Source organism: Anas acuta, chromosome 1 (genome assembly GCF_963932015.1).
Source record: "Anas acuta chromosome 1, bAnaAcu1.1, whole genome shotgun sequence".
NCBI lineage: Eukaryota > Metazoa > Chordata > Aves > Anseriformes > Anatidae > Anas > Anas acuta.
The window spans coordinates 203664919-203680029 of NC_088979.1; the positions used below are offsets into that span (position 1 = coordinate 203664919).

The following is a 15111-nucleotide window of genomic DNA, read 5'->3' on the forward strand; positions in this document are numbered from 1 at the left end:
TCAACATCCTGATTTGGAGCTGATAAGTGCTGGCTGCTCGCTTAAAATAGGCTGCTGAGCTACGGGTGCCATCTATTTAAAATCTGGGAGAAGTAAACCCTCTCGTTGTGAACGTCCTAAAATGAAGCCTGAAGTCACAACCTGTGACTTGGTGCCGGTCACTTTCCCCTCTCCTCTCCTCGAGTGCCATGAAGAGGTGCAGATCGGGGCACTCTCACGTTGGCAGCCTTAAACGTGAGCTGGCTATGGGTAATTCTCAGGGGGAAAAAAGGTTTTTGTTGTTATTCCTTTTTTTTTTTTTCTCCTGATGTTCTCCCTGCGTGAATTTGAAACAAAGACCGCTGGTTTAATGCAGAAAAGCCAACTTTCTTCCCAGTAGCCTTATTCCAGACTCATCAGACCCTCTGGCGTGCTCCTGCTGTGCCGTGAGTCCCTGTTTGTGCAGCTAAAATCCCCTGCAGCTCGTGCTGAGCTCCCCAGGAGGCTGCCTCTTGCTCTAGGGGTTGCCTTTTGGGCAGAGCCTCGTGCAGCTTAGCTTTCAGGGCGAATAAACAATCGGTGCTGGATCAGGAGATGGTGGAGAGCTGCTGGGGAGCTCTAGGACCCGGGCAAGCTCCCAGCCAGCTGCAGGAAAAGGTTTGTTTTTCTTTGTCTGGTTCCCATTTCGGCTGCCCCAGCCCAGCTTATCGGGACATCCAGGGCCCAGCGACGTCTCGGCCCCTTCCTCTGGGCCGCTCTGATCCGCGCTTCTCCAGGCACATTTGGTGTTCACTGCTGGTTTTTGGGCAGTGCTGATAGCTTCAGGGTGAGTCCCCAGCCCTGCTGAGTCCCGGGAGCAGCGCTGGGTACAAAACAAGCTCAAAAATGAGGCAAGAAAAAGCGAAACGAGATCTTTTTTTCTCTCCCTGGTCAGCTGGGACTCGTTCCAGGGAGCGCGAGCGTCCCAACCCTCGGCCAGCTTCAGCTCTGCTTAGCTTGGGCTCAGAGTTACGGGGAGGAATTTGATGTGGGAGTCCCTGATCTGTAAAGACGGGGGGAAGTGAAGGATTTCAGGGGTGGAAGAGCCCAAAAATAGGCTGAAAGGTCGCCCGGAGCACACATGTAGCTTGTTTGCAGCCCTTCTGTTCTCAGCAGCGCCCAGATCCCGCTGCTGCGGTGCCATGCGGAGTTCACATCAGCTGTCTCAGTCCCTGGGATGGATAAAGTGTAGAATCCAGCAGTTTTTCCTGTAATCAATTACGCTTTTATGATGAAGCTTAAAGCAGAAACAAGGAAAGCTGCAAGAACTGCATTTCCTCTAGGTCTGCAGGCTAAAAAATTTTCTTTCAGTCTTGGAAATCCTTAATGCAGCCTTAAACACGGCGTTGGCTTTTTTTGCAGCAAGTAACACGGTGCCTGGTAGCGTACCCGTGTGTTCCTGAGAGCTGCTTCTGAAAAAAAATGAGTGCTAATAGTGGCTTTCTAACCTCTCCAAGTTGCTTTTATCCCAGCATGGTTCTGAGAGTGAGGTAGGTGAAAACTTAGCCCGGCGCAACTCGGTGTCCTTTGCCAAAGCGTGCCTGGCAAACCTGAGCAGAAAAAGGTTAGAAAAGTGGATTTTGGGCTTGTGGTGGTGCAAAACTGTTCTTAAACCCTCAAGGAGTGGTGCTCGTCCTTGCCTCTGAGGTGCTTTGGTCTCTCCAGGAGTCTTTGTGTGGTGGCTCTGCTGCTGAATCTCAGCTCCCTTGTCCCATCCGCAGCTCCCTTCTCGAATATCACAGTCGCAGAATGGTTTGGGGTGGACGGGACCTTAAAACCCATCCAGTTCCACCCCCCTGCTGTGGGCAGGGATGCCACCCACTAGATGAAATTCCTCAGGGCCTCGTCCAACCTGGCCCTGAGCACCCCCAGCTCCTCTGGGCAACCTGTGCCAGGGTCTCAGCACCCTCTGAGTGCAGAATTGCCTCAAACCTCTGATCTAAATCTCCTCCTTTTTACCTTAAAACCATTCTCCCTTGTCCTGTCATTATCTGAACGAGCAAAAAGTTGCTCCTCATCTTTATCAGCCCCCTTTAAGTATTGAAAGGCCACCGTGAGGTCACCCCAGAGCCTTCTCTTCTCCAGGCTGAGCACCCCCAACTCTCTCAGCAGAGGGACTCCAGTCCCTGCAGCATCCTCGTGGCTTCCTCTAGACCCCCTCTAACAGCCCCACATCCTTCTGGTGCTGGGGGCTCCAAACCACGGACGCAGGACTCCAAATGGGGCCACACAAAGGGGGACAATCCCCTCCCTGCCCTGCTGCCACCCCTCTGGTGACACAGCCCAAGACACAGTTGCCCTTCTGGGCTGCAGGCACTCACTGCTGGCTCGTATCGAGCTTTTTCTTCCCCCAGAACCCCCAAATCCTTCTCCACAGGGCTGTTCTCAATCAGTTTTTCTCCCAGTCTGTGCTCAACTCTGGGATTTCCCCAGCCCAGCTGCGGCACCTTGCACTTGGCCTTGTTGAACCTCATTTGTTTCATGTGGGGCCGCTTCTCCAGCCTGTCCAGGTCCCTCTGGATGCTCTTCCTTTTCGATACCGACTTCCCCGCTCGGCTTGGTGTCATCTGAAGAATTCCTGAGGATGCCCTCGCTCCCCTCATCGATCAGGATATTGAACAGCACCAGTTTTCAAGTTTTCCCTTGTTGACTGATGCAGTCACTCCACAAGAGGCCACCACATTGATCAGGCACGATTTGCCCTCGGTGAAGCCACGCTGGCCGTCTTGGATCACCTCCTAAAACACGCGTGGCATTTATTTCCTCTCCTCCTCAGGCTGGTAATTATCTCTGTGGTCTGTTAAGCGATGCCACCCCAGGGACAGCGCTCTCCTGGCAGCGCAAATCATCCTGGGATCTGCGAAAAGAGCAGTCACAGCAAGAGTTTCCAGGGCTTCATCGCAGCCTGCGGTGGCTTTTTGGTGTTTCTGGCACCACCTGGGCTTTGCTGCGTGGATTCCTTGTCACCTTGGTGCTGGGTGGCTGAGAGGAAGGGGAAAAAGGCAGGAAAAGGGAAACGTGCACGCTAAAAGAACATAAATGGAGCGAGGTGTGGGGCTATCGCGTTGGCTCGAAGCTCGAGTGCTCCTTTGGAGATTAACCCTGCTCGTGATCCCCAAATATCGAAGTCTTTGGGATTTAAAAAGTAAAGGACTGTCACTTCACGTCAATATCCCTGCTCTTACGAGGCCACGAAGTGCTCTTTTGCTGGATGTTTTCTTCCCTTTTTTGCCTTTTAGACAATCCCCTTTGAGCTGCTTCTGATTTCGGGAACCCTGCTGGCACTGCCTCGCTGCCGTCCCCTTCGGGATTCGGTATCTCCAGGGGAACTCGGTGCCCGGTCTGTTCCTGCTCTTTCAAAGTGGAGCTGGGAAGTACTCAAAGTTCTGTGTTCAGCTCCCGTATCACGAGAACACTTTGTGTAAATGCTGCGTGTTTTTAATCTGCCCGTACGCCTGCCAAGAGCCGGAGATGAACGCGGCACCGGAGCCCCAGGAGGAAGTGCGGTGATGTCCTGCCCAAAAGGCTAAGAGCAGGACAACAGACCCAGGAACACGGGAGCCTGAGCTCTTACCTGGAAGCCTTTTGGCATTTTTTTATTGCTAAAAATCTGCAGAAGCGTTAGGCCAGCACCGAGTCTCCATTTCCTTGATGATCAAACCTCAGAGCTGCAAAGTTTGCGCGCAGAGGCCTCGATTTCTCCAACAACCCGTGTGCATTCATGCACAGCTCTCATTTTTTTTCCTCCCGCCTCTGTCCCCGCTCTCTGCAGGTACCTCGCGTTTCTATTTCGCCTCTCTTCGAGGCGTTTTTCCAAAGAAAATGGGAAAATCTCACGTGCACAGAAGGTCCAGAGGCACCTTATGTACGTGTGTGCCTGTAATGAGCCAGTGGCAGCCCAGGTGGGAATGAAGCCGCTCAGCTCCAGCCAGGATTTGCCACATCTCTCCTGGCCTGTGTTTAATTTCTTTGAACCCCAGCTGCTATTTTTACTCCCAGCTCCTCTCCGGATTGCTTTACGCTTTGCTCCTTAGAGTTTCAGGACTCTCTTTTCGCCGGTGACCGCTCCAAGCTTACTCTCCCTCCTGCGTGTTGATCCTCGTGACCCGTGAGTGCTGTGAAAATCCTTTTTCTTCCCCAAACGCCGAGCTTTGTGCGTGGGGAAAGACGAGACACCCGAAGTTAATCTGTATCCCCAGATCTGCTGCAGTCTGACACTCTGCAGCTCGGGAAGAGACAAAATTGGGGAGGTGTTTTCGAGTTTTTGAGCCTGGCTTGGCACGGATTCACCACCTTCTGTGCCAGGCTCTGGGCACCAGTTGATGGTGCACCTAAGCAACGAAACAAATTTGATATTGGGCAATTGCTTTGTGTTTTTCCAGAGCTTGCAGCTCTCAGCCACGAGCTCCCCACCTGGTGCTGCTGCCTCTCCCCTCCCGGGAAGGGGCAGCTCAGTCCTTTTGGGCAGAATTTACACCATTTCCCACCCCTGACAGCCGTATTTTTCTGTCCTGCTCTAATTTTTCCGTCCTGCTCTTCCCCTCCTTGAAGCTGCTGCCCAATTATTTATGGCATTGTTTTGAAAAGCCACGAAAAGCCGGGGGTGGTAACATAAACTGTCCTGCTGCTGCTGGCAAGCTGACGTTACGCAGCCCCTCACACCCTGACGGATGCCTCCGCGGTCAGCACGCAGCCTTGTGCTTGCCTCAGTACCCTGAAGGAGCTCCTAGCCCCTGAATTTCATTAAAAAACATGAAATTCTTGTAATTCTCAGCGAGATCTCTGACCTGAGAGCGCTGGGTAAGGTGTCCCAGTTGTCCCAGTGTCCCCACGTGGGGAGGGCTGGGGCAGCAGCCTTGCTCTCGTGCCCTCTCCTCCGTCTCCCACCAGGGTTTCTCAACCCGCGGTGCATGGTGTGCTCGTGATCGGTTACACAAGCAGGCAGGCCCTGAAACGAGCACAGCACGAGTTTTTTTTGTTGTTTTTTTAAAAAAAGTGCATGTTCTCTTGCTGGCTTTAGAGCGTTTGGGGGGAGGGAAGCACTGAGCATTAAATTTAGACTAATCTTATCTGGCTGTTTGGCCACGTTGCACAAGTGTTTGGAAGCGCGAGCGTTTGGAAGGCTTTTTCCCATGAGCGAGGTTGTCCTGGGGTTAAAAAATGGGAGGAAAAACGCTGCTCTTGACCTCGTTGTGCTGTTTTAAGGCCCTTTTGCATGCTGATCTCTGTGCACATCGTTCTGCCCCGAGCCTTGGGTGCTCACCCAAGCCACGTGGATGCGATGTGGTGCTTAAACTCCCTCCATCCTGCTTCGGAGAGCCTGTAACCACCTTCCCACCTCTTCCTTACCTTACCAGGCTAGGGAAGTCCCTGATATAACTCCATGCCGTGCTCTGGCACATCCCTCAGAGCATGTGGGATGTCCTTTTTGCAGCTACCACCAGCGTGGGTCCGCCCGTGGAGCTCTCCCCCTGCTCAGCAAGGGGGCTGGGATGCACTCCTTGCTCGTTTTCCCCCTCATTTTCCTCCAGGTGTGCTTCAGCACGGCTTGAAAGAGCACAGAAAGCATCTTTTGGGGATCTCTCGTGCTGCTGCCCAGCTCGTCTGGCTGTACTTTGAGCTTGAGAAGCAGTGGGTGCTTTTTGAGGTGCTTCTCGTTGGGTGGTGCCCAGAGCCTGACCTGGAGAAGCACCCATGGGTGCAGAAACCCTTCTGGTGCCATGGACCAGCACCCGTAGCAGGGAGGCGATCTCCAGGCCTGATCCTTCTTCTATCCAAGTTTTCAGGTGAAAACAGAGCCATCTATTTACCCAAATCGACGAGGGATGTGCTAAGGTAGGAGCCTGAATTAATTACGGTCCAGCCACGCAGGCGTAATGCTAGGGGGAGTGATGAGGATGGAAGTGCCCCTCGCAGGAGCTTTCTGCCTGCAGGACAACGACAGGACAAAGCTGCTCCGTGTGCCCTCGGTGTTCCCAGCTCACCAGAGTGCTCTGGATTTGCCTCTTGGAGGAAAACCTCTTGGAGCAGAGCTCGCTGGCACGGCAACTATCCGGAACGTGTTGGGTCTGGCAGCGCTTCCCAGCCCGATCCTGAGAGCTTCAGGCTGGAATTATTCAGCTCCTTCAACACCAACACAAGTCTGAAATTCCTTCTGCTTTTCCCATGTGCTCAGCACCGCTTTGACCCCCCTGTGGATCAGCACTGAGCTTTTTGGGCTCATCCTGGCTGCTTCGGAGCTTGCTAGGAGAACTTCACCTGAAGCATGGCCAACCCCACAACTGGGTTCTTCCAGCAGTGGAAGATGGGTCCCTTTCTGGTGTGCAGCTCCTTTCTGGGTGTATTTTTTTCTGTTTTCACCCAAAGCTTGCTGTCAGCACAGGTTTCCTGCAGTCCTGCTTTACCTCGAGAGGCTCTCCTGGATCCTGGTGTCTCCGTACGGAAAATGCGGACTGCAGTTCTGCTGGAACTCCACCTAAACATTGGGTTTTCCAGGGAATCGCTGCTCAGTGAGTGTTAAAATGTTTAGTGAAGTGTCCACAGGCAGTCCCAACACACAGAACTACAACTGCACAGGCTGGGGGCTCAGCTTCATGCTCCTGGCCGTGGTGAGAACCCAAAATCAAAGGTCTGGGACCTCCCTAGGATCCTCGCTGCTTCCCTGAAGTTCTGCGTGGTAATTTAATCGGTTAATTTAATCAGTTAATCGGGGATGTGTTGTACTCGGTGCTGTGGCAGTGAACCTGTGTTTCTGCTGGCATGGAAGGCTTTTTTCCACTCCTGGCTCCCTCTGCAAGCTGGACACTCCTGCTTTTGTAGAAATACAGAGAAAGGCGGCGTTATCGGAGCGAGGTTAGTGCTTTGTCACTGAAGGTGACTTTCAAACGAGGAGGAGAAGACAGATCGGACTTGTATCTGGGTCAGAAAAAGGAGAAATACGACCAAAGCTGTCGTATTTATACGACATAATACAACCAAAGAGGATATTCGTGCTCTGCCTTGGACAGGAGCTGTTCAGCGTGGAAAACTCGAGAGGCACTGAAAGAAGGGATTGGCTTCGGGTGGACGCGAAGATGATGGAGAAAGAACTGGAAATCTCCAGGGCAGGAGCGGGTAGCTCTGTGGATGTGGTGTCTGGTTTAAACACAGTCTGCCAAACCTGCAGGTGTCCTGGTGGCACAGCTTAGTGCAACCCAGGAGAACTTCCCGGGAAGTAGCTGAGAAAAGGAGAAAACCCAAAGGAGAGAAGGCAGAGGGATGCCTGCCTCCAGCTGGTCTCCGGCCCAGAAAGCAGAAGAGGCAGCGTTTAACTCAGCAGCTCTGCACGTTGCTGCTCTGTTCCGGCTGCCTCCTGCCTTCTCCTGTCCTCCCTTTGCTGCTTTTTCAGAAACTTCTCCTTTTTTTCCCCCCCTTTAGAGAGAGGCAGGATTTAAATCTGGGCTCGGTGCTCGCCGCATCCCTCCAGTGCCTGCCATAAAGGATCCGTGACCTGCCTTAAACCCAGGGGAGCAACCACAGTGTAAATATTTGATGGAGCTGCAGCCTCCCTCCTTCATTCTGCTTCAGTTTTCCAAGCTAAATCAAGGCAAGGTTTTCCTGCAAGACACTCGTTAGCACGGGCTTGCTTCTGCAGCTCTTGCTCTTCCTTCCCGAGATCGTTCTGGTTCCGGGCATGGTTTCAGTCTTGGGTTGTATTTAGGCAAAATCCCGAGCGGTACGAGTAAACACGGGATTATATTTGTGTCACAATACGTGGAAAGAAAGGGAGCTGACTCCATATGGCAGCTCTTACCCAGATGGGAACCAAGCTGCCACTCAAACTGCGCTCGCTCCTGCTCCGGGCAGAGCTGCATCGGGGCTGCGAGGTATTTCTGCACCTCCATGGCCTGCTCGGAAGAGAAAATCGTGTTTTCTTTCGAAATGGATTGAGTCGATACCCCGGATTTACATTTTTTTTCCTGTTTTTGTAAGCACACCTTTATCAGGAGTGGTTGCTGTTAGCTGAAGATTTCTGTAGGTTCCCACCTGGGCTTTGTAGGGCTTTGTAGAGGATGGGATGGTGATCAGGCAAAGGAAGCAAGGCTTTATTTTACCTTCTGGGAAGAAGAAAAAGACAGCAAGGTAAGATCTGGAAACCTCTTAAAGTGGTGCAGAAACAGGGGCTGCAGCAGCTTTTCTGCCAAGCAGAAGCATGGAGGGACCCAAGCAGCATCTGGGACACTTGATCCATTTTCCAGTGAAGTAACTGGAAAACCCAGATCTGTTTCCTTCACCCCCTCGTGCGGTGGGGACAGGTCCCTCACCAGGGGTTTTGGTTCCCCCCCTACTGAAAGGGAAGAGTTTGGGGGCAGGATTCTGCATCCCTGAATCTGCTGAACTTGTTTTTTTGGGGTCGACGTGCTTTACTTCTACACAGCCTACAGTGCTGAGCGTGGTATGTTATAATCCCTTTATATTACTGCTTTATAAGCTCTATTTGTGGGAGAAAGGAGTGTTTTTTGGGGCTCCATCTGTCTTTAACTCAAGGTTGAGGGATGTAGCTGGAGAACGTGGCTTTGCATCTGGTAGCAGCAGCCAGAGGTGTCCCTAAAATATGAGGCATCTTCTACCGTGGTGCTGTAACTCTTAAACCACGGGGTTTTTGCCAAAAAAATAACCTTGTCTCTGCTCCCGAATGGCTTATAAGCACAGATTAATGTTGTAACTTCGAGTTACAGAAAAACTTGGAGAAATATTTTTAAAAATAGACGAAAACTTAAACTAGGGCTTAAAATCTGTGCCTGGCGTGTATGGAAATGATCCCTGCAGCTTAGAAATCACTGAGATTTCTGGCTAACTGTGCTGATGGGCAGATCTCCTCAGTCTAACGCTGGACCCACAGCCTTTGTGGTCCTGCTGAGCTGGGAGTGGGATTTTTTTTTTTTTGAATTTCAAGGGAAAGGCTGAGGACCCCAGGGTCAAGCTGCTGCCTGTGTGTTTTAAAGGTTACGTGGCTATATATAGCAAAGCCGGGTTTTTCTGTGAAAAAAACAGTAAGCCGAGCCCTTGTTCAGTAAATTCCAGACTTCTCCTGGTTTAAAAAAATAAATAATCTTTGGCTGTTTTCTGCTATTTACCAGTGTCTCCTTTTTGCAGGATTCATGAATAAAATTTTCCATCCTAACATCGATGAAGCGTAAGTAAATCCCGTGCACGTGCGTGGTTTTCCTGAGGATCTTATTGAACTGTAGCTGTGTCCTGGCTCTGTAAGAACATGCCAAAAAGTTAAATAACGCTTTAATTTAATCTAGCAGTCCAAAGGATGTCTTCTGAAGTCCACTTCCAGGAGTGGGCAAGGCAGGGGAGATGCGTGCTGCAGGCTCTCAGATGGGGTCTTTGTGCTGTAATGTGCCTCACTTGCACAAATTTGGAGCTGTAAAACCCCTTCTTGGCATCGTGCTGGCTTTCTTGAAAGAGGGAATGGTTCTGGCTTAGCCACAGCTCCCTTTTCAGCTGAAGTCCACGTTCTTGATAAAATGCTTTATGGTAGAAATCAGTTTAGCCACGATTTTTAATTTCAGGTGTAAGGGGAGCCACCTACAGCTCAGTCTCTCCAGTAGGTCCCCGTATGGGCCAGCTAATTCGGTAACGGCTCCAATTTGCTTCCCTTTGTGCAGAGTACAAAGATTTGTGTAGTTAAAGGCTGCTCCCCTCTTAACCACAGGACTGGAGTAAATCTGCACTTATCTGGAACAGCAGGGAGAAGGCAGGGCAGTGGAAAGGGGTAGATTGTTAAATCCCCAGGGTGTTTCTGAGTGTGATTGTGTTTAATTCCGTCTTTCCCATATGTTTCAGGTCAGGAACCGTATGTCTAGATGTAATCAATCAAACTTGGACGGCTCTCTACGGTGAGTTTTGGTATTCCCCCAAAAATCACACGAGCATCCGTATTTGGTGGGTTAACGCACCACAGGCACAGACAACCTTAGGCTGACTCCTTTGAGTTAAATTTTGGTCTTCTCACTGAGCCAACATCACGTGAAAATAAGATTTTCATGCAAAAACACTTTTGTGACCTGCCTTTATGCCACTTCTGCAGAAGGTGACACCAAAAACTGTTTCTCGTGGCAGCACCGCTTCAGTGCAGGTTAGGAGGGGATCGTGTATCTAACAACTGCACTGCTGGCTGCAGAAGGTTTGGGGTTTCCTCTTGTTCCTGGCTGTAACTCTCCTTTGCAGGGCTATAACAAGGTCAACTGATTGTTGAAGATCCATTAAAACAGCATTTAGGGAAGGCTGAAGTTGTTAAAAAGGAATACATTTGAGGAAAAAAAAGGAATACAGTTGAGAATCTTGTCTAGGTTGGCTTTGTTCTAAAAAATATAATCTAAAAAATATAAACTTCTTCAGGTGTTCCAATCCTGTGCTATGGAAAAGTATTCAAGGAAATGTGCACATCAAATCCTTCACGTTTTCCCTTGAAAGCCCAAATTTACCCCTGTAAGCTGGAGTTTTCGAGCAGTTGAGCCACTTCTCCTTCCTCACGAGCACAGTTTGGGAGGGAAGATTGGGCTTGGCCAGTGCTGGCTGGGAAATTGCTGTAGCAGCTTGTTGATCCTAACTCCGAACCCAAATGCCTTGAGCTTCCCTGGTGTGGCTGCGTGCTCCACGTGGACAGGTTTCCTAATGAGTGCTGCTGTATTTCTGCTGTTGCTCAAAAAGGTAGAAAAAAATCTTAGTTGTTTCCTTTGCTTCTGATGTATTAATATCAGCAAGCTTGCAGAAAATCTCCCATATTTTTCTGTGTGGTATCGATGTGAGGAAACTTGAAAGTATCAGGTGAGGTTTTGGTACAGAGCACCTGGTGAAATCTGGCATTACAAGGTGAAAGTTTTCCTTACAAAGCGCATTTTCTGACAGTCCTCTCGTTGCAGGCTCCCCTTGCTTTGCTGTAGGATGCCTCGAAGCTTGCAGAGAGGGTGGAAAGGGGGAAATATTTCTCCAGTGCCTCTTGACACAGCTGTGTTGTTGGGAGCGTCACCCCTCAGAGCACTCCTGTGCTGGCAGAGGAGCTGGGTCAGAGAATTCAAGGAGGAATTAAAGTGGAAGAGCCCCAGAACAGCTACTGATAAATTCACGAGGACCTCATGGCTTTAGGGAACGACCTTTTTGTTCAGGTCCTTGGTGCTGTTGTCAGGCTCCCTGCTCACATCCAACCAATCCTCGTTCAACTAACGCTGCTTTTAGTGATTGGAAAGAAGGGGAACATCCCTCAGGTCTCCTTAAAAACAATAATAAAAAAATCCCTGCGGCGTGTTCAGCGAGTCACGGTGGTTTTTAGGACTCTGCTCGGCAGCCACTGGAGTTCAGGTGTCCTGTGGCTATAAAGGGAAGCTTGATCTAAGCCTGCTCGTGGGGAGATTTGATCCAAGAGCAGGTGGCACTGCAAGCTGGAGTTAACTTCTTGCTGATACGTCTGAACCCAAGCCCTAGGATGGTGAAATTTGGTTTTCCAAGGACAGGCCCCTCCCAAGGCTGTGGCAGAAAGCATTCCTGCAGCGTGCTGTCACTGTCTTTGTGGTCACTTTTTGGATTCAGATCCCTCTTCCAGTTGCTGCTGTGCCTCATCCTAGGACTGGTCGGTGGCTCTGAGTGCTCAGCGTGCCACCGGTGGCAAATTTGGCCAAGGCTCTCACCCTGGGTGTGCCCTCCAGGGCTTTGTCACCGTCCTGTGGTGGTGGAAGGGGCAGCAGCTTCTAACACTAGAAAGATTTCAGGGTAAAATCACCAAATTTCTTAGTGGTGCCCCTGCAAAAAGCAGAGACCAGCTGGTTGTGACCCGTAGCAATCGATGACACCTTGATGCAGGAGGAAAGGACTGACAACACCTGGAGTCTCCCTGGCCTTAGGTAGGATCAAATCCATTCAGAAAGCACACGTTTGTAGATCCACAGGGGATGTAAGCTTTGGGCAGCAGCAGGGACCTGCTGCATGTTTTTTTTGGAGGCTGCATCTTCGGTGGTGAGGCTGGAGCCTGGTTTTGTGTGGCTCTGATAAGATACGGAGAATATTAAAACCAGAATAATTAAAAAACAAACACTGCTCTGCCTCTATCAGCAGCTCAACCCCCCTGGGGAAAGCAAAACGTGGCACGCAGCCCTCCTCACCCTGATTAATCTCTGCTCTGGGGGGGGTCACACAGCCCTTTTGAAGCCCCCCGAGGAGGAGGGGTGATGCAGGGCTGTGGCTGAACACCCCCACTGGTTGTTTTAGGGACGTGGGAAGAGGGCTTCGTGCCTCCACAGCTACTCACCAGCACCAGGAGATGTTTGATGGTGGGGATTTAGGGACAGATGCGCACTGGCACTGCGCTGTTCCTGGGATCTCTGCATCCTGTGAAGTGGTTGGGATTGCAGGGGGGGCTCGTTGGTTGCTTTTTCCTTTAATTCAGTCGTCAGCTACGGCCCTGTAGGTGTTCTGTGCTCGAGGTGAGTCCGTTTAGTCATGGAGCACGAGATCTGTGTAACGATGCTTACAGAGGGAGGCAGAAGTGGGAGAACTCAGCGAGGTGGGATGCAGGAATTGTGCTGGTTTTGGTTTTTCTCTCTCTTTTTTTTAAGCCAGGGCTGAGCATGCTTCCACTGATGCTCCAGACAACTCACCTTCTACTTCTTCAGCCCCCAGATATCTGTATTTATGTTGTAGGGATGTTGAGTAGTTGAAATTAGCTGCAGCACATCCCCAACAGCACCCACAGATTTCCTACCAGCCCCACGTGCTCCTTCCCTGGTGCCCTTCTCTTTATTTTAACCTCGTGCCCAGGTTTTCAGCCTCTTTGCCCATTTTTGTGCTGCTGTTCAGTGTCAGTGCCTGCAGGGTGATGAATCCACCTCACTCTGGGTCCGTGGATGTGAACGATGTCCTTCTCTTGCAGATCTCACCAATATATTTGAATCGTTCCTGCCCCAGCTGCTGGCCTATCCTAACCCCATAGATCCTCTAAATGGTGACGCTGCAGCCATGTACCTCCACCGACCAGAAGAGTACAAACAGAAAATTAAAGGTAAGGGCACGAATAACACGCCGAGTTCATTAATAACAACATTTATAACAGGTTTGTGCCCGTTCCTTCCCGTCACAGCAACCCCGTTCGTTTTAAAGGAAAGTAGCCTGAAATAAGGGGTGGGTGATTTGATACTGCTTGAAGATGGTATGTGTGGTGTGTGCAGTGTGTGGGCAGGGTTTTAGCTCGTTTGCAGATCCTAAGCAGGGAGGTAAGCATAGTAGGTTAGGATTCGATGCTGTTTTTTGGAGATTGGGGGAAAAAAAATAGGAAGAAAAGGTATTTTGCTGAAGAAAGGGACAAGGAAAAGTGCTCAGATGGAAATACCCGGTTCCCAATTACTGAATAAAAGTGCTTGTTAGCAGTTCTGGGGAAACGTGGCAGAGCAGGAGTCAAAGAATCAATGGTATCACTGCAGAAAGGCCGTCTGTGGGGTGACAGAGCAGGAATTCTCAGTAAATGCCAAGTAATGCTTCGCTGGTGCTGCCTGCTCCAGCCGAGGCTTGGGGTTTGGACATGTCAAAGGGACCTTCAAAGAGGAAGGGAGTGACTTCTCCTGGGGTCACCAGGAGCAGGATGTGGTCACGGGCTTCCAACTCAGCTCGGGGAGCCCAGGCTAAGCATTAAAAATGTCTGGAGAGGATGGGTGAGCCCTGGGAGAGCCTGTGAGGGTGCTGCTGTGTCTGCCTGCGGAAGGAAAATGAAACCAGTCAAAAATAAAGAGCCAGTAGCTCCTGGGGACTGGGGAAGGGTCCCAGGAAGGGCTCTTATGGGTGAGACTGAGGATAGAAAGACTAATTCTGGGAAGCTGAGACCCAAACTGAATTAGTTTTGCTTCTGAAACCTGAGAAATGAGAGAAAATAAGAACACAGGTGCTTGGCCTTCCCCCGAATCAGCTGCACGTAGGTAAGAGAGGAGGAAATGAGCCAGTGGCAAAAGCTGTTGGCTTTTTATCCCTCAATCCAGTGATCACAATCAGTGTTTAACCTGGAAGTTGGTAATTTACAGCCTTTGGTCTTTGGATTTGACCAAATTCTTCGGATTTGGTCTTTAACTAAGTTTTGAATAGAGATCACGGCCAAGTTTTGGGTTTTTTTTTTGGTCCCTGAATAACCATGAGACTTTGTTTGCCTGGGGGAGCCCAGCCAGCGGGGTGTGCAGGGCCTGCTCAGCCAGGAGAGCATCCCCCAGCAGCACGATCTGATAGTCCTTCTGTGTGAGATGGGGCAACAGAGCCCCAACAGAGCATTGCAACATCCCTCCCGTGTCCCGAGAGCGTGGGCACACCAGAGAGCTGTGGGATTTGGCGGAGGAGCCCTTTCATCAGGGCTGCCACGTCACGCCGGAGCGGTTCAACCTCGAGTTGTTTTTGTTCTGATGCAAAATGACCCTTCATCAACTGCGGGGTGGTTTTTTTTTTTTGAGGGTGGGACTCCAAATGAGGTGAAGCCAAGCTGTGATTTCAGCGCTGAGTTATTCAGCACGCTTTGCTCGACTCCTCTGCCAGCTGCGTGACAAGATCATAGGAGCTACCCTGCAGAGCTGGCCTGTTCGGGATCCTCAAGTCCATTGCCTTTTTCTTTTTCATACAAACAAGCTTCAGGCAAAGTGGTTTGTCCCAGGAAATCTCCAGGGTCAGCATGAGGGATGTTTTGGGTGCCCTCTGTGTTTTAATGAACCAGGGGGAAAAATATCCAGCATTTTTCCAGCACCCTGATGGAAACCCATCGGACTGATGGCAGGTGCTGCAAGGAACATCCTACGGGAGGCTAAATAGGGCAGTCTGCTCCCTCCTCTCCGTCCCAAAAGAAAGACACAGCCTGTGAAGATGATGAGGAAGGAGTTTGAAGGAGCTGAAACACATCTCGTGGTCTGTGCACCCAAGAGCCCTGCCTCTGCTGTCTCTTCCCAGGCTTGCGTGACAAGCAGAGCAGAGCTAAACGTTGCTGCTCCTTATTGTCGTGTTCTTAAAAATAGCCCTGGACATGTAAAAACCGAGGCAATGGATTGTAACAGCTCTGCTCTGGGAAGCTCGGGATTGCAGATGCAT

General features: G+C 50.6%; 1 protein-coding gene across 1 annotated transcript in view; it reads left to right on the forward strand.

Annotated features, from left to right (window-relative positions):
* UBE2H (ubiquitin conjugating enzyme E2 H) overlaps positions 1–15111 on the forward strand; it is a 42450-nt gene that overhangs the window by 22046 nt on the left and 5293 nt on the right. Inside the window, exons 4-6 of the mRNA XM_068670179.1 lie at positions 9154–9193; positions 9853–9905; positions 12932–13060. Coding sequence (XP_068526280.1) covers positions 9154–9193; positions 9853–9905; positions 12932–13060 — 222 coding nt within the window. The remainder of the gene's footprint in view (positions 1–9153; positions 9194–9852; positions 9906–12931; positions 13061–15111) is intronic.